Source organism: Aquarana catesbeiana, linkage group LG01 (genome assembly GCF_042186555.1).
Source record: "Aquarana catesbeiana isolate 2022-GZ linkage group LG01, ASM4218655v1, whole genome shotgun sequence".
In the NCBI taxonomy this organism is placed as follows: Eukaryota; Metazoa; Chordata; class Amphibia; order Anura; family Ranidae; genus Aquarana; species Aquarana catesbeiana.
The window spans coordinates 27,497,094-27,517,152 of NC_133324.1; the positions used below are offsets into that span (position 1 = coordinate 27,497,094).

General features: G+C 45.4%; 1 protein-coding gene across 1 annotated transcript in view; it reads left to right on the top strand.

The window, feature by feature from the left end:
• The first annotated feature begins 436 nt into the window (after nt 1-436).
• LOC141136906 (vomeronasal type-2 receptor 26-like) overlaps nt 437-20,059 on the top strand; it is a 30,493-nt gene continuing 10,870 nt past the window's right edge. The window contains exons 1-2 of the mRNA XM_073624544.1: nt 437-505; nt 11,207-11,330. Of these exons, the coding sequence (XP_073480645.1) occupies nt 437-505; nt 11,207-11,330 (193 nt within the window). The remainder of the gene's footprint in view (nt 506-11,206; nt 11,331-20,059) is intronic.

The following is a 20,059-nucleotide window of genomic DNA, read 5'->3' on the forward strand; positions in this document are numbered from 1 at the left end:
AAAACTTCATTCTTGATTATTATAATGTCATGTATTGCTATGTCATTTTCATGATACTTGATATATGTTACCTTGAATAAAATATTTGAAACAAAAAAAAAAAAAAAAGGTAAAACTTTTTTTTTCAGTTTTGGATAGAGAAGAGAGGGATTAGAAGGCTTGTCAGTTTTTAATGCTGTCTGTGCCCCCATTAAAGATATCCGCCCTCTCTACTTGTCCTGCTTACCATTATCATTAAAAGTGAAAGTAAAAGAAAATCCCTAATTTTGGGTTGTCCCCAGAAAAGTAATAAAGGGAAAATCTTCCAATAGGTACATAGTTCTGGTGACCTGTGAGTCCCCAAGGAATGCCCTTAATTTGCAGTTAACTACTTGACAACCGCACTATAGCTTAATGAAGGCTGCAGTGCGGCTCGATAACTCTGGGAGGGCGTACTATGACGTCCTCCCAGAGTTGCGCTCTCGCGGGCTCCCTGGGGCGTGCACCCAAGAATATCCGCATCATGGTAAATGCCCGATGCCAGCGGCTGTTTACCATGTGATCGCTCCGTAAAAAGACCGACCAGTCACTTGTAAATAAGCTGGTGCTCTGTGCCCATTGCAGCACTCATCCATCCATCCATGCTTAGCCATCCGATCCATGCCATTCATACTCAGCCATACGTATTTATACTTAGGTATCCCTATCCATACTCAGCCATACTCATTCGTGCTCAGTCATCCCTATCCATACTCAGCCGTCCTCATTCATGCTCAGTCATCCTCATCCATACTTAGCCATACTCATTCATGCTCAGTCATCCCCATCCATACTCAGCCATGCTCAATCATCCCCATTCATACTCAGCCATGCTCAGTCATCCTCATTCATGCTCAGTCATCCTCATTCATGCTCAGTCATCCCCATCCATACTCAGCCATGCTCAATCATCCCCATTCATACTCAGCCATGCTCAGTCATCCTCATTCATGCTCAGTCATCCTCATTCATGCTCAGTCATCCCCATCCATACTCAGCCATACTCATTCATGCTCAGTCATCCCCATCCATGCTCAATCATACTCAGTCATCCCCATCCATACTCATTCATGCTCAGTCATCCCCATTCATACCAGGTTTGGATCCAGGGGGGCAACGGGCAATTGCCACCCCCAAGAAATTTGTTGCCGGCCGGGCGGGTGAGATAGCGGGCGGCCCTGCAGGTGGGTGAGATAGCGGGCGGCTCCATGGGCGTGTGAAATAGCGGGTGGCTCCGCGGGCGGGTGAGATAGTGGGTCGCTCCGTGTGTGGCTCCGCGGGTGGGTGAGATAGCAGGCGGCTCCAATAGCGGGCAGACTGGGCGGCGTGGTTTGTGGGTGAGCGGCGCGGTTTGTGCGCGGGCCGGGCTGCCTGGTGGCTCAGGTTGTTGGCAAGTGAAAGTGAGAGAGCAGGCTCGGTGTGGCAGCTGGCTAATCAGTTAGCCAGGGGTGGGGGAGCAGAGAGATGAGATCATCTCTCACCGCCATCCCTGCATCCCTGCAGTAACTTCCGCCCTCACTGGGCAGGCAGCAGAGAGATTACATTATCTCTCTGCTGCCTGACTCTGGGACACAGCAAGAGACATCCAAAACACCACCTTAGCAGGCAAGTGACAATCCACAATGTGTGGCAGGTGACGTGGCAAGTGACAATCCGCAACATTTGGCAAGTGACGTGGCAAGTGACACACTCAGGGCTCCCACTGATTCTGCATTATGGTGAGTTGAACTATTTTCTTTCCAAATTTTCCAAAAATTTGTGGGAAAAAAATGACATGTTCAAAAGATTAATTATGCCTCATAGATTATAGGTTGGGGTGTTTTCTTTCCAAAATTGGGTCATTTTTGGGGTGTTTCCATTGTCCTTGTGCTCCAGGGCCTTTTAAAAGTGCAAGAGGTAGTCAAGAAATTATATGTGTAATTCATGTCCCTAGAACGCCTGATGGTACTCCCTGCATGTTAGGCCTCTGTATGTGGCCACGCTGTGTAAAAGTCTCACACATGTGGTATTGCCATACTCAGGAGGAGTAGAAGAATGTATTTTGGGGTGTAATTCATGGCATGCAAAAGCTGTATGTATATATATGCGACTGCGGCATTGCGGCGGACAGATTGGACACTTTTGACACTTTTTTGGGACCATTGATATTTATACAGTGATCAGAGCTAAAAATAGCCACTGATTACTGTATAAATGTCATTGGCAGGGAAGGGGTCAACACTAGGGAGCGATCAAGGGGTTAAATGTATGTCCAAGGAAGTGTTTATAACTGTGGGGGGATGGGACTGCCTGGAGGAGGAGACCGATCGCTGTTCATATTCAGTATGAACAGCAGATCTGTCTCCTCTCTCCTGACAGAACAGAGATCTGTCTGTTTACATTGACAGATCTCCATTCTGTCTCTCTCAGGAGCGATCAAGGGTGCCCAGTGGACATCATGTCCTCCAGGTATGCACATCAGCTCACTCACCACAGGCGTGTGCGCCCTAAAGCTCTTAAAGTGGCCGACGTACAGCTACAATGATTCACCCAAGGGAGCCAACCTGCCGCAGTATAACTGCAGTGGATGGTCCTTAACTGGTTAATGATGTTTAAAGTGAAACAATAAAAATGAAAAATTCCTTTAATTATAGTGCCTGGGGGGTTCTCTTAGCCTGCCTGCACAGTGGCACATCTGTAGCATTAATAGAACATGCTCCAGCAAAACTCACATTTCTAAAAAAAAAAAAAAAAAAAAAAAAAGAGTCAAATCACATTTAAATTGACTTGCGGATGCAATTGCTGGCACATGGCTATTTAAAATAGCCCATACCATGCCAACATTTAAGAAGAAAACTGCGTGGGGTCCCCCAAAAATTCATACCAGACCCTTATCTGAGCATGCAGGCCGGGGGGGGACAAGCGAACATACCCCTCCTGAACCATACCAGGCCACAGACCCTCAACATGGGGGGGTGGGTGTTTTGGAGCGGGGGGCTCTGCTCCCTATATGAATAAGCATGGGATACAAAAAAGTCTAAATAAAAACAGGAGGCAGTTTCTGACAACTCCTTTATTAAATAAAAAAAACCCTGTGTCCTGTGATGTAGATCCATGTTTATCACACCACCGTTGCTACAGCTGGGCCCAAAGATTGAAAAAAAACAAAAAACACGCTCTGCCGTCAACGAAGGCAAACGATGTACCTCATACTCATTCACATAGCAGGGGGCTGGGATCTGATTCCGATAAGCTCCCCAACCACAGACCCCCACAACCACCGCCCAGGGTTGTGGGGAAGAGGTCCTTGTCCCCATCAACATGAGGACAAGGTGCTTTGAGTTGGGAAAGCAACCCCCCCATGTTGACAGATAAGGGTCTTGTAAGGATTTTAGATGGCTCAACAACTTTTTTATTATTATTTTGGGGTGGGGTTCCCCAAATGGCCTGGTATGGATTGGGGGGGGGGGCATGCCATTTTTTTTCACTTTTTATATAGCTGACAGCTGATCAGCTGATGACTCATCGGTTGTTAAGGATGCCATGCCTGGCTTCCTGGCCCTGCTTCTTAACAACCAGACATTCACTGCGTCCTGATTGGGCAAAGCTTTGCCCAATCAGGGCTTAAAATGAACTGTAGCCTACAAATTCAGTTGTTTACCGAATGGGTGAACAGGAAGGTTTGGGCTGAAAATTTGCTCCTTTGTATACACAGAGCTGAAGAAGAAGTTTAAGAAATTTGCCTTCTCTTTGTCCCCAGTCATTAGGGAGGGGCCGAACACCCCGCCTGTTCGGTTTGCATCCAGAACATGCAAACAGGCAAAAAATTTGCTCGAACACGCAAACACTGTTAAAGTCTATGGGACAAGAACATGAAAAAATCAAAAGTGCTAAAAGTTAATATGCAAGTTATTGTCATAAAAAGTGTTTGGGGACCTGGGTCCTGCCCCAGGGGACATGGATCAATGCAAAAAAAAGTTTTAAAAATGTTTTTTCGGGAGCAGTGATTTTAATAATGCTTAAAGTGAAACAATAAAAGTGAAATATTCCTTTAAATTTTGTACCTGGGGGGGTGTCTAAAGTATGCCTGTAAAGTAGCGCATGTTTCCCGTGTTTATAGCAGTCCAAGAGCAAAATGACATTTCTAAAGGGAAAAAAAAGTCATTTAAAAGTACTAGCGTTAGTGCCGGCTATTAATGAATTGTCGGTCCCGACAATACACATAAAAGTCATTGAAAGTCATTGAAAAATTAAAAAAAAAATGCATGGGGCTCCCCCAAAATTCCATTACCAGGCCCTTCAGGTCTGGTATGGATATTAAGGGGAACTCTGCGCTAAAATTAAAAAAAAATGTTGTGGGGTTTCCCCCAAAAATCCACACCAGACCCTTTAGGTCTGGTATGGATTTTAAGGGGAACTCCACACCAAAATTAAAAAAAAAAAATGGTGTGCGGTTTCCCAAAAATCCACACCAGACCCTAATCCGAGCATGCAACCTGGCAGACTGCAAGAAAAGAGGGGGTACGAGAGAGCGCCCCCCCTCCTGAACCATAAAAGGCCACATGCCCTCAACATGGGGAGGATGTCCCCATGTTGATGGGGACAAGGGCCTCATCCCTCAACCCTTGCCCAGTGGTTGTGTGGGTCTGTGGGCAGGGGGCTTATCGGAATCTGAAAGTCCCCTTTAACAAAGGGGACACCCAGATCCCGCCCCCCCCTATGTGAATTGGTAAGGGGTATATTGTACCCCTACCATTTCACAAAAAAAGTGTTAAAATGTTAAAAAACCACAGGAGACAGCTTGGGACAAGTCCTTTATTAAAAATAAAAAAATAAAAAATAAAAAGAGATTCCAGCGATGTAATCCAATAAATCCATGCTCCTACTCCAGTGATGTAATCCAATTCTCGATCTCCAGCGATGGATGATCTCCAGCGACTCCAGCGAGGAACACTCACAGGATCCTGCCTCCACCAGAGGCACTCAGCTAATGACCACTGGGCAAGGGTTGCGCTCTCTCGCCCCCCCTCTTTTCCTGCGCCCTGCCAGGTTGCATGCTTGGATAAGGATCTGGTGTGGATTTTTGGGGGGAACCCCACGCCATTTTTTTAATATCCCCTTTCTCTCCACATTGGCTCACTGACTTTGATTAAAAGCAGGGGGAGCCGATGGTGCCATGCTGCTGTCTCAGCCAATGAGGAGGAGAGACCCGGACAGCCGAGTCTCTCTTGCAACATTGCTGGATCTAGATGGGCTCAGGTAAGTAATAGGGGGCAGAACTTTTTAACATCGCAAAAGTTTGAAACCGAATAACAAACCCCATTGAAGTCTATGGTACCTGAACAGAAAAAATCAAAAGTGCCAATTTTTAAGGCTTATATGCAAGTAATTGGGCATACAATGTTTATGGGATCTGGGTACCATCATGGGGGACCTGTATCACTGAAAAAAAGGTTTATATAAAACATTTTTAAGTGGGCATTGATTTACTGATGCTTAAAGTGAAAGCATAAAAATGAGAAATAACTAAAAATGCCTGGTGGGTCCCCTTAGTCTGCCGTTAAAGTGGAACATCTGTACCATGTATACAACCTGCTGTAGCAATAATGACTTTTAAAGGGCCAAAGAAATGACATTTTCCCTGCAAGCTTTCTTTATTTTGTAAACAATAGCTTGGGGAGACAGTCTGTATGATGAGGCCACAAATTAGTGCACGAGGAACAAGTTTAAAGATTTTTTTGAGGAATTCTGGTGTCTGTTTTGCAGACTTTGGATAGAAGCAACAGGTGCAGAAAAATTAGTCTTGATGAAAGCAATAAGTGGCCTTGCTGTCAAAAATGGAAATGATATGCACCTGTCAGACATGTGCAGAATAATTGGTCCTTGGGTGTTAATTGTGCCCATGAAACCTATACCAAAAAGTTTCTTCACAATAAAATCAACATCCACAAAGCTAGGCATCCTAGACGGTTTTGCACAGATTCCACATCCCAAAAACATTTAATTGACAACATCATCATCAGGGGCTTGATTATCTGCTCCTAATCCAGGAATGATTCATTTAGATAAATGTCAGCCGGTCAATGGAGTCTGTGGACAGACGCGCTCTTTTATCTGTCACAAAGCACTGAATGCCCATTCAGAAAGCATGCTGGATGCAGGGCAGCTCAGCATCTCAATTGCATACTGGGCAAGTTCTGGCCAGTGGTCTATTCTCATGACCCAGTAACCCTGTGGATTGTCTACTGGAAAGCTCTCCAGGTCTTTTTTCACCCCTAGATAATCTCCCACAATATGATGCAGGCACTGCCGATGGGATGTGAAAGCTTTCAGCATTGGGCACCGAGGAATAAAATTTTTTTGAAAAGCATCACTGAGATGGCCCCCTTCTCCACCGCTCCTCTTTTGATCAACAGAAGCCTCAAAACTACTTTTTACATGAGACTATAACCTACCAGAGTCTGGAAAGGCATTACATAACTCCTCTTTAAGGTGTCCTCAAGAGATTTCATCTTCTGCTCCTTCTGTGGGAGAGAAATGAGTTCTGAGACTTTCCCCTTGTAACGGTGGTCAAGGAGGGTTGCCAACCAATAGTGATCCTTCTTCTTGATGCCACATATTCTCGGGTCCTTTCACAGGCTTTGAAGAATGAGGGAGCCCATGCACCACAAGTTTGTGGAGGCATGAGAAGCAGACTCCTCGGGAGTCACTGAGGATTACAGTAACTGGAACTGCCTCCTACCAGCCACTTAATACTCCCAAGGGTTCTGTGGATGGACAACTATCTGTTAGGGGTTGACATATGTCTTCCTCTGCTTCAATGCCTCCAAAGAAAGGAAAGGAAGTCCCCCTCTTCCTCCCGCTGCTCTGCCTCATGTGCCCTGTCCACAATGCCACGCAGAGTCTGCTCCTACAGCAACACAACAGGCATTGTGTCACTGATGCATGCATTGCCACGACTCACAATCTTTGTCGCCTCCTCAAATTGTGGCAGTACAGTGCATGCATCCTTTATCAGCAGCCATTGGCATGTCGTTATGCTATAGACACACAGGTACTCGTTGACTGCCCTCTGCTGCATGTGCAGCCACTGCAGCATTGCCACAGTCGAGTTCCACCTGGTGAGCATGTAACAAATCAGGCAGTTTATGGGCAGGTGAAATTCCCGCTGAATTTCAGCCAAGCGAGCACTGGCTGTGTATGACCACCTGAAATGGCTACAGACTCTTCTGGCCTGCTTTAGAAGATCTTCCGACCCTTGGTACCTATTCAAGAAACAATGCACTAGCAAATTGAGGATATGTGCCAGCCATGGCACATGTGTCAACTTTCCCTGTCTAAGGGCAGACAAGCCCACCATTCTGGGCTCCAGCTGTCATAGCATGAACCAACTGTGGGCCTGCAAGAATCTCTGCTCCAGTGTGGCTCCTGTCCCTGACAAAGACCAGCTGAAGCACTGCATAGCATCTTTTAATCTGATGCATTGAATAACCCCTTGAACACTTAGGGGTACTGCTGGTTCATAGGACAATTCAGAGGGGGTGGAGCTGACAAATCTCACATCAACACCAGCTGTATGGAGTCATGGTGGTACAACAAGATGCAGCACTGAGCCCTGTCCTGCATCCTTCCGAGTTGCAAGCAGAGTTACCCAGTGTGCTGTGAATAAAATATATCATCCCTGACCATGTTTGCTGGACCACATGTCAGCAGTAATGTGGAACTTGTGGCTGACTGCCTTGCCCAATGATGCCACAACATTGCCTTCTGCACGATGGTACAGAGCTGGAATGGCCTTACGTGAAAAGGAATAGCAACTGGGAACCAGCCATTGTGGTATAGCACATTCTGAAAATTCATGGAAGAATCCACCAGATGGAAAGGCAGGAGTTGTAAAGCTAGGAGCTTTGATAACTTGCATTTAGATGCTGGGCAGTAATAACTTTTTTTTTTGCTGCAGCAGATGGGGAAGAGAGATTTGCCTGCTATAGTCTACAGCTGGTGGTGTGCTCCTGGCAGATGTGCTGCAAGGACCTGTGACACCCATCACTATACCATCACCCATGTCAGTGGAGGCTGCTGAGAGATCATGAGGTATAGCGGGGGTAGACTGGAAAGGTGAAGAGTGAGAAGGAGCAGAATTGCATCCCTTTTGTGTGGCTTTCAGGTGCTCTTGCCAAGAGAGTGGTGGAATGTTAAATGCCTTGTCTAGCATGTGGTACCCAAATGGCTGGTGTATTTGCCACGCTTGATCTGCTTGAGACAACAGTGCAATCAGCTGCACATGTGCTAAAAAAGGCCCAGACAGCTGAGCTGTAGGAAGTGGCCTGGAAGATAACAGCGCCACAATCAAGTGAAATAGGTTGGCTGCTCTCTACTCTTCCATGGTGGCTGCCTCATTGGAGTTGTTATTCACCTTCACTTTCCTTCTCTATCCAGCACCCAAGTCACATCAGTGACCTCATCATCATCATCATCACCTCCATCCTCATCATCCCTGGAGCCAACTTGGCAATACACTGCAGCTGGGGGAACATGACTGGCAATTTGTTGTTTACCAGTGTTCTCCCCTCTGTAGGATCATGTTCCTACTTTCCTCAACCTCAGAACCAACATGTGAACCAAGTAATGGCTGTGCATTGTCAAGGAACAAGTGACTGCCGCTGTGTTAAATAAATCAGCTGACTCCTCCATGCCTGATGCTGAGGCTATGGCGGGAGTAGCTGTGGACAAGGAGGCAGAATAAATAACTCTGTGTACAACAAAAGAAGCTGCGGTGGACTCCGCACTATTATCTGCTTTGGTGATGGAGGATGATGGTTTAGTAAGCCAGTCCACCACTTCCTCTGCATGCTGTGGCTGGATAACAGAGGCAACATCACTAAACAGAGGAAATGATGGCCTGCCTGACGATGGACCACAAACACCTTGGACTGCGAACACAGATGCTGGCTCTCTCACAGTGCCATGGGAATGTCTGCCTCTCCTTGTTGGCCTCTCAGATATGATGGGGGGCTTATTACCAAAATGTAATAGAGAAGGGGAAATAAGTATTTGGATGAACTTTATTCAATGGAAAGTGGTGTATGGTTTAACTTGAGTACTCACGACACAGATACACTCCACTGACATACTACAATATACTGCAGTTAAACTGCACTGAGGCACTGCAATATATTGTGTTAAATGTGCACTAATGCACTGAAAAATACTGCACTGAAATATACTGCATTAAACATGCACTAATGCACTGCAATATACTGCAGTAAACGTGCACCTATGCACTTAAGTATACTGTGTTAAACGTGCACTAACACACTGCAATGTACTGTGTTAAACATGCACTGACACACTGCAATATACTGTGGTAAACGTGCAGCATTGCACTGAAATATATTGTGTTAAACATGCATCAATACACTGCAATATACTGCAGAAAATGTGCAATAATGCATTGAAATATACTGCGGTAAATGTGCACTAACGCACTGAAATATTCTGCGGTAAACGTGCACCACAGCACTGATATATAATGCGTTAAACATGCACCAATGCACAGCAATATATTGAGGTAAACATGCAAAAACCCACTGCAATATACTGCAGTAAATGTGCACCAACACACTAAAATGTACTGCGTTAAACGTGCAGAAACACATTGAAATATACTGTGGGAAGCCTGCCCTGACAAAATAAAATGAACTAAAGATTAGTGTGAACTAGATTCACACTAAACTAATACTTTACACTAACAATAGAATCACAATAGCACACTATAGCACACTAACTTACTAGTAGCACTGAACAGAGCCCTGTTCTATCTCTCTCCACCCTGATGTTACACTGCAAGTGGCCGCTATGAGAAAAATATTTTTAGTGTGGGGTGGGACTAAAAGCTATGAGCCATGATTGGCTAGAGTCATTATGACAGTGTCCAATCATGGCTTTTACAGTGCTATGTGCCCTGATTAGGCAAAGCTTCCATTACTTCAGCCAATCAGGGCTTCCAATGCATTGTGCGGTGGCACAGTGCATTATGGACGTTTGGCGGGCCGAACAAACAGTCGAACGGGTGAACAGCCAATGTTAAGCACAAACTCATGCTCAGGCTGAACCATTCGCCTAACATTATCTACAACCACTTTAACTTTGGCCGCGAGCCACATAGATTACATTTGTAGCCTTTTAAACATATTGCCCATGGGAATATACTTTGCAGTGAGTTCACATACAGTCGCTTTGAAAAATTCCCATTTCTGTTCTGTGTTCACCAATGCCAATATTCCATCCCAGTCTAAGTCTGGCCATACAATTTTACAATTTTCTTACTCAATTTCCTTTAGATTTACCTTCAGCTATGTTGTGAAAAGGCCTGCTTGATTGCATACAAATTGAAAGTGTTTAGGTTTGACCTCTTATTATATGGTTTTGGTAAATCTAAAAGAAAATGCAATAAGAAAATTGTACAATGTATTGCCGCCTTAGTCTTGGTGAGCAGCCCTCAGCCTTGGAAAATGTTCTCTCTTAAAGCTAAGTGTTTTCACATTTCCAGTATGTGTTTGTTGCTTACAGCTAACATTAAATAAAATCATGTTATGGTCACTGCTACCCAAATGTTCCTTTATATGAATATTGATAATAAGCTCTGCATGGTTTGAGATTACCAGGTCCAGCAGAGCATCATTCCTAGTCAGGGCCTCTATGAACTGTACCATAAAATTGTCTTTTAATAAGTTTATAAATTTGTGCTTTTAACTGTTCCAGCAGTTCTATTACTCCAGTCGATTTCTGAGTAGTTAAAACCCCCCATTATTATCACTGTCCCAGCCCTTGCATATCTTCCTTTATATCTGTGCAAGGAGCTGACTCTCCACCTCCTGATTAATACTGGGAGGTCTATAAAAAACTCTAAAGATTACCATTGTAGTAAGCACACCCATATGAAGTACTACCCATAATGCTTAAGCCTCATCAGCAGAACTAGTTTCCCCATTATAAGATGTCCCCTTTACTTTTCTGGGGACAACCCAAAATTTGGGATTTTCTTATGCTTTCACTATTGACGATAATGATAAACAGGACAAAGAGAAGGTGAATCCCCCTAATGGGGGCTGAGGTAACAATTAAAACAGGTGTTAAATCCCTCTCCACTCTATCCATATTTTTTCCTATGGGGCTAATCTGATCCCTAAAAATATTTTCCTTTCAGATTCCTAAAGCTCGATGCAATGAGCCATGTCTTCCAGGATCCAGGAAGGTTCCAACTGATGGAATCCATGTCTGCTGCTATCACTGTGTGCCGTGTTCTGATGGGGAAATCTCCAATGAAACAGGTAATAAATACACAGTCACATCGTTAGTCAGGTTGAAAAAAGACACATGGCCATCACGTTTAACCAAAACACAAAAATAATCTTATAAGCTAATAACACCATACATAGTTACAAAGTTACATAGTAGGTCAGGTTTAAAAAAGACCATCAAGTCCAACCTATGTGTGTGATTTTATGTCAGTATTACATTGTATATCCCTGTATGTTGCGGTTGTTCATGTGCTTTTCTAACAGTTTTTTTAAACTATCAATGCCCCCCCCGCTGAAATCACTGCCTGTGGAAGGGAATTCCACATTCTTACCGCTCTTACAGTAAAGAACCCTCTACGCAGTTTAAGGTTAAACCTCTTTTCTTCTAATTTTAATGAGTGGCCACGAGTCTTATTAAACTCCCTTTCGCAAAAAAGTTGTATCCCTATTGTGAGGTCACCAGTATGGTATTTGTAAATTGAAATCATATCCCCTCTCAAGCGTCTCTTCTCCAGAGAGAATAGGTTCAGTACTTGCAACCTTTCCTCATATCTAATATCCTCCAGACCCTTTATTAGCGTTGTTGCTCTTCTCTGTACTTGCTCCATTTCCAATAATCCTTCCTGAGGACTGGAGCCCAGAACAGGACAGCATACTCCAGTTGAGGCTGGACCAGAGTCTTATAGAGTAGGAAAATTATTATTTTATCTCTGGACACGGTCCAGACTGGATATGCTGTTCAGCAGCAATTGTAGTCGAATCAGCCCAAGGCAATCACACGATAGTGTTGCAACCTTGTATTAATTAATTAGGTATATATGTTTGGGTTTGATATGCTGCTGAGGAACATATAATGGTGGGAACAGGGAGGGGAGGGAGACTGGTAGAAGTATGGCCAGGAATGATTGCCTAGCGAGACCGGCTTGTGAGGGGTGAACGGCTAGCAAGGAATTGAGCCTAGAGTGGTCTGCAAAATTTATGGGCAGATCATAAGGTGCAAATGTCACTAATTAGTCAAGTTGATGTAGTAATGATTCGCTGAAAGTAATGAAAGTCACAGTTCCCAGCGTGCAGTAGCAGCCTCCTGTATTAAACATTGAGTGCAGTGGAATACGGTGTTCATTAGTCCGGTATATTTATGGCAATAATAGGAGCAGTGTGCCGCAACATACAGATGTCTATGTTCATCTATGGAAGCCTGCTAGGATTACCACCCGTAGGTATTCTGGAAGGCTGGTCTGGGATCAGATCCTATTAGAGAGTGGCGGGATTCAAAGGACTTAAAGGGCGGCAAGATCCCTGCTGCTGACGGTGGCGGTCACAGGGTCTTGGCGTTTCTCTTATGGTGTGGAGACACCTTGCTTATTTCAAATCCCCTGGATGGCTCAAATCAGTTTCAGCGTGTGCTGTGGCGCTCGGCTGGTGCCTCACAGCTGTTCAGCTCCCCTAGCTCAACCTGCTCCATCGATCGTGACAGCACCATTGATGACGTAAATGCGTTTCGCTGGAGCTTAGTAGCGTAGCTTCATCCTGGACGTTTGATTGGTGGAACCAACACACACCTTTATATTGTGGTGTGTTAACATAGGCATATCCAATCAGCAGTGTAGTTTAACGGAGAATGATATCTTTCACTGTGGAGTGATGTAAAGCATGGAGTTCACTCATTATTAGCAATACACCTCAGTTATAGTTAAAGCAGGAACACGAAATTTACGGCCAAATCCGTTACTTTGTGGAATCTTTTGCAGATCGTTTTGCATAATATGCACAGAGTGTAGAAAAGAAATATAGTAAAGTACATAATGATATATATCGGGGAGGAGGAAGGAGGGGGAAGAAACACGAGGTCACAGAGACGAGACCATATTACAGGACAGTAAGGACGACATTAAGACATAGAGTCATTTTTCAAGAGTTTAGAATCATTTGTGTAATTCAAACTTTGACAGTAGCCAATGTATTTACATAAATTAATCAAGTAGGAACTTTTGTAAGGGTGATATCGTATTTTGGGTGTACAGTGACTTTGTCTAAGTCCCTAAGAAGGCCTGTAGGTTTAATTCAGTTTGTAAGCCTAGAGGGACAAGGGACTTTAAACGGTACACCCACCACTAGGGATGAGCCGAAAACCCCCCGGTTCGGTTCGCACCAGAACCTGCGAACGGACCGAAAATTCACACGAACGTTAAAACCCCATTGACGTCTATGGGACTCGAACGTTCAAAATCAAAAGTGCTCATTTTAAAGGCTAATTTGCATGGTATTGTCCTAAAAAGGGTTTGGGGACCCGGGTCCTTCCCTAAGGGACATGTATCAATGCAAAAAAAACTTTTAAAAATGGCCGTTTTTTCGGGAGCAGTGATTTTAATGATGCCTAAAGTAAAAAAAAAAAGTGAAATATTCCTTTAAATATCGTACCTGGGGGGTGTCTATAGTATGCCTGTAAAGTGGCACGTGTTTCCCGTGTTTAGAACAGTCCCTGCATAAAATGTCATTTAAAAAAAAAAAAATCTCATTTAAAACTGCTTGCGGGTTTAATGTAATGTCGGGTCCTGGCAATATGGATGAAAATCAGTGAGACAAACGGCATGGGTACCCCCCCAGTCCATTACCAGGCTCTTTGGGTCTTGTATGGATGTTAAGGGGAACCCCGCACCCAAATTAAAATAAGGAAAGGTGTGGGGCCACCAGGCCCTATATACTCTGAACAGTAGTATACAGGCGGTGCAAACAAGATAGGGACTGTAGGTTTGTTGTTAAGTAGAATCTGTTTGTAATTTTGAACGGGTACATTTTTAACGTGTTTAGCTCCAGCCAAAAAATCTTTTTTAAGCTTTTTGGAAAACATAGGCAAGGGTTATCACCCCTGTGAAATTTGTTTTGCTGTCTGTCCTCCTCTTCAGAAGATTTCACCTCACTTTTTGTCCCAATGACAAATTGGGGTTTTTTTTGTGGAACAAGGATTGGAAAGCATCAGTGGAAAGGAGAAATGTTTTTCCCATATTAACTCTTACAGGAGAGAATTTCCCTTCCTAGGGGTAGATTTCATGTCACTTCCTGTTGTCTCCTTCCGTTTGCAAGTAAGAGTCATTTGTAAGTTAGATGTTTGAAAGTAGGGGCCTGCCCTATATACTCAGCAGAAATTTGGACCTTAGGTGTTGTTGTGGCCACAACACTGTAAGCCCTCACAGGGCCCTGCTGTGAAATATTAGATCAAGAATTGTAATTACATGCCCCTGTTGACCAGGGGCAGAAAAATTTGGCCTTTGGTGCTGGTCGTGGTGCTGGTGCCACAACACTGTAAGTCCTCACTCGCTCTTGGTGGGTGCAGAAATGGGCCCTGCTGTGAAATATTAGATCAAGAATTGTAATTACATGTCCCTGTTGAACAAGGGCAGAAAAATTGGGCCTTTGGTGGTGGTAGTGGTGCTGGTGCCACAACACTGTAAGTCCTCACAGACACTCTAGTTGGAACGCAGGAACGAGCCCTGCTGCAAAGTATTGCATCAAAAATTGTAATTACACGCCCCTGTTAAACAGGGGCTGAAAAATTGGGCCTTAGGCACTGGTGCTGGTGCCACAACACTGCAACCCTTCACAGATACTCTAGTTGGAACGTAGAAACGAGCCCTGCTGCAAAGTATTGCATCAAAAATTGTAATTACACGCCCCTGTTAAACAGGGGCTGTAAAATTGGGCCTTAGGCACTGGTGGTGATCCAAGACTGATTAATTTTTATGAAGGTTAGTCGATCGACCGTGTTGGTGGACAGACGCACCCTGTGATCGGTTATAAAGCCTCCAGCAGCACTGAATGTGCGTTCCGAAAGAACGCTGGATGCAGGACAGGCCAGTAGCTCAATTGCATACTGTGCAAGCTCTGGCCAGTGATCCATCCTCAAGACTCAGTAACTCAGAGGATTTTCGTTTGGAAAGGTGTCCAAGTCAGATCTTGCCCCTAGGTATTCCTGCACCATGTAAAACAGACGCTGGCGATGGTTGCTGGAACTGATCATACCTTGGGGCTGTGGACCAAAAAATTGTCTGAACGCATCGGTCAGACGGCCACCTTCTCCACCGCTCCTTCTTTGACTGACCGAAGCCTCAGCAACACGTTGTCCAGAAACAGGAGTTTGTAACCTCCCAGTCTCTGGGAACGCGTTGCACAGACCTTTCTGCAAGGCCTCCCGAAGATGTTTCATCCTCTGCTCCCTCTGCGATGGCAAGCTAAGGTCCGCAACCTTACCCTTGTAACGTGGATCAAGGAGGGTTGCCAGCCAGTATTGGTCCTTCTCCTTGATACCATGAATATGAGGATCCTTACGCAGGCTTTGCAGGATCAGGGAGGCCATGCAGCGTAGGTTTGCTGAGGCATTCAGTCCGGAGTCCTCTGGGTCACTAAGGACGACATGGTCCGCAGCCACCTCCTCCCAGCCACGTACAAGTCCATGTGTTTCTTGGGACTGATGCCTTAAAGACTGCTGCTGATGCTGAGTGCCAGGCTCCACCTCCATACTGACACAATCTTCCTCCTCCTCCTCTTCCTGTGTGATCAGCGGGCACGCAGGAACACTGTCTGGATAAAGGGGGCCTTGAGAGCTAAGGAAGTCCTCCTCTTCCTGCCTCTGTTCTGCCTCAAGTGCCCTGTCCATTATTCCACGCAGCGTGTGCTTCAACAGGTGGACAAGGGGGACAGTGTCACTGATGCATGGACTGTCACTGCTCACCATCCTCATGGCCTCCTCAAATGGTGACAGGACAGTGCATGCATCCCTGATCATGGCCCACTGGCGTGGGGAAAAAAAAACAAGCTCCCCTGACCCTGTACTTGTGCCATAGTCGCACAGGTACTCATTGATGGCCCTCTGCTGCGTGTGCAGCCGCTGCAGCATGGCCAACATTGAGTTCCACCTGGTGGGCATGTCACAGATTAGGCGGTTCTTGGGCAGGTTAAACTCCTTTTGGAGGTCCGCCAGCCGAGCACTGGCATTATATGACCGTCGGAAATGCACACAGACTTTCCTGGCCTGCCTCGGGACATCCTGTAAGCCCGGGTACCTGCCCAAGAACCGCTGCACCACCAAGTTAAGGACATGAGCCAAACAGGGCACATGGGTCACTTGTCCCTGTCGGAGGGCAGAGAGGAGGTTGGTGCCATTGTCACAAACCACCATTCCTGCCTTAAGTTGGCGTGGCGTCAACCACCTCTGAACCTGCCCCTGCAGAACTGACAGAACCTCTGCCCCAGTGTGGCTCCTGTCCCCCAAGCACACCAGCTCAAGCAGCGCATTGCATCTTTTGGCCTGCGTACTTGCATAGCCCCTTGAATGGCTACGGAGCACCGCTGGTTCTGAGGAGCTTTGGGGTGTGATGCAGTCAATGTGCTGCCCTTAGGCTGGCCCCTGGAGGGCATCCTGCCTCGTTGGTGATGTGCCTCCTCCTCCTCCTCTCTCCTATCAGGCACCCACATTGAGTCAGTGACCTCATCATCCCCTCCCTCCTCATCACTTAAGCAAACCTGGCAGTATGCTGCAGCAGGGGGAGCATGACTGCCAGATTGCTGTCCTTCTTGAGCATCCCCTCTGTCCGTGCTCATGTTACTGCCTTCATCAAGCTCAGTATCATCATCAGAGCCTTCCAAATGCTGGGCATCCTCCTGGAGCATGTACCCAGCACTGTGGTCAAACATTTCGAGGGACTCCTCAGGAGGACACGATGGGGCTAGGGAAGGAGTCACTGATGACATTGAGCCGAGGGAAGAGGCCGCTGCTTTGCCAAAGTACCCTGAGCATGGATGAGAGTGGATAAGGAGGATGAGGATGGCTTGGTCATCCACTCGACCAAGTCTTCCGCATGTTGCGGCTCAACACGGCCAGCTGCCGAAAAAAAGGCCAAGCGTGTCCCACGGCCACGTGCTGATGAGGATGCACCGTCTCCATGACCAGCACTAGACACAGAGCCTGCTTGCCCTCTCTTATTGGCTTGTGACTGTCTGCCTCTCCTTCTTGGCCTTCCAGACATACCAATGGCCTGTAGCTGCACTAAGCTGGAATATATATATATATATATATATATATATATATATATACTGATACTGCAGCTAGCAAAATCAACTGCCTGCCTGTAGTATGAGAACACCACCAACCTTCTACAGGTAGCTTTAGCTGAACACTGTGCAGAGCTCGCAAAAAAATAACTTGTAGGTTTAGCTGAACACTGTGAGGAGGACGCACCACACTAACTTGTAGTTTTAGCTGAACACTGTGAGCAGGACACACTACAGTAACTTGTAGTTTTAGCTGAACACTGTGCAGAGGTCTCACTACACTAACTTGTAGTTTTAGCTGAACACTGTGCAGAGGTCTCACTACAATAACTTGTAGGTTTAGCTGAACACTGTGAGGAGGACGCACCACACTAATTTGTAGTTTTAGCTGAACACTGTGAGCAGGACAAACTACACTAACTTGTAGTTTTAGCTGAACACTGTGCAGAGGTCTCACTACACTAACTTGTAGTTTTAGCTGAACACTGTGCAGAGGTCTCACTACAATAACTTGTAGTTTTAGCTGAACACAGTGAGCACGACGCACTACACTAACTTGTAGTTTTAGCTGAACACTGTGAGCAGGATGCACTGCACTAACTTGTAGCTTTAGATGAACACTGTGCAGAGCTCGCAAAAAATAACTTGTAGGTTTAGCTGAACACTGTGAGGATGCACCACACTAACTTGTAGTTTTAGCTGAACACTGTGAGCAGGACGCACTGCACTAACTTGTAGCTTTAGATGAACACTTTGCAGAGGTCTCACTACACTAACTTGTAGTTTTAGCTGAACACTGTGAGCAGGACGCACTACACTAACTTGTAGCTTTAGATGAACACTGTGCAGAGCTCGCAAAAAAATAACTTGTAGGTTTAGCTGAACACTGTGAGGAGGAGGCACCACACTAACATGTAGTTTTAGCTGAACACTGTGAACAGGATGCACTGCACTAACTTGTAGCTTTAGATGAACACTGTGCAGAGGTCTCACTACACTAACTTGTAGTTTTAGCTGAACACTGTGAGCAGGATGCACTGCACTAACTTGTAGCTTTAGATGAACACTGTGCAGAGGTCTCACTACACTAACTTGTAGTTTTAGCTGAACACTGTGAGCAGGATGCACTGCACTAACTTGTAGCTTTAGATGAACACTGTGCAGAGGTCTCACTACACTAACTTGTAGTTTTAGCTGAACACTGTGAGCAGGACGCACTGCACTAACTTGTAGCTTTAGATGAACACTGTGCAGAGGTCTCACTACACTAACTTGTAGGTTTAGCTGAACACTGTGAGGAGGACGCACCACACTAACTTGTAGCTTTAGCTGAACACCGTGAGCAGGACACACTGCACTAACTTGTAGCTTTAGATGAACACTGTGCAGAGGTCTCACTACACTAACTTGTAGGTTTAGCTGAACACTGTGAGGAGGACGCACCACACTAACTTGTAGCTTTAGCTGAACACCGTGAGCAGGACACACTGCACTAACTTGTAGCTTTAGATGAACACTGTGCAGAGGTCTCACTACACTAACTTGTAGGTTTAGCTGAACACTGTGAGGAGGACGCACCACACTAACTTGTAGCTTTAGCTGAACACCGTGAGCAGGACGCACTGCACTAACTTGTAGCTTTAGATGAACACTGTGCAGAGGTCTCACTACACTAACTTGTAGTTTTAGCTGAACACTGTGAGCAGGATGCACTGCACTAACTTGTAGCTTTAGATGAACACTGTGCAGAGGTCTCACTAAACTAACTTGTAGGTTTAGCTGAACACTGTGAGGAGGACGCACCACACTAACTTGTAGTTTTAGCTGAACACTGTGAGCAGGACGCACTGCACTAACTTGTAGCTTTAGATGAACACTAAGCAGAGGTCTCACTACACTAACTTATAGTTTTAGCTGAACACTGTGAGCAGGACGCACTGCACTAACTTGTAGCTTTAGATGAACACTGTGCAGAGCTCGCAAAAAAATAACTTGTAGTTTTAGCTGAACACTGTGAGCATGACGCACCACACTAACTTGTAGTTTTAGCTGAACACTGTGAGCAGGACGCACTGCACTAACTGTAAATAGTCTAGCTGCCTGACTGTGGTACTAATAGGATCAAAAGAACACCAGCAATTTTCTTCAGGTAGCTGTAAATACTGTAACAAGACAAGCCTGCCTGTCAGTAAGAAGATAACAGGAACAGATCTAGCTAAACTGAATACAGTGTATATATATATATATATATATATATATATATATATATGCAACACCTGGGATGCATATATATATATATATATATACACAATACACTGTAAGTGCAGCTAACTCACTGATTGTCCTGCCTAATCTATCTAACTTAAATGAAATGACACTGTCTCTCTGTCTATCTACCTCTCTTTCAACGCTGGAACACACACGACACAGGGCCGCTGTGCAGGCGGCCTTATATAGTGTGGGGCGTGTTCTAAACCCCCTGAGCCATAATTTGCCAAAGCCACCCTGGCTTTGGCCAATTACAGCTCTCTCTACCGATGGCGCTGTGATTTGCCAAGCATGCGGGTCATAGTGCATGCTTGGCCAATCATTATCCAGCAATGCACTGCGATGCCGCAGTGAATTATGGGCCGTGACGCGCCACACGAATTTGGCGCGAACGGCCCGTAACGTTCAGAATTCGGCAAACGACCAAACAGCCAATGTTTGAG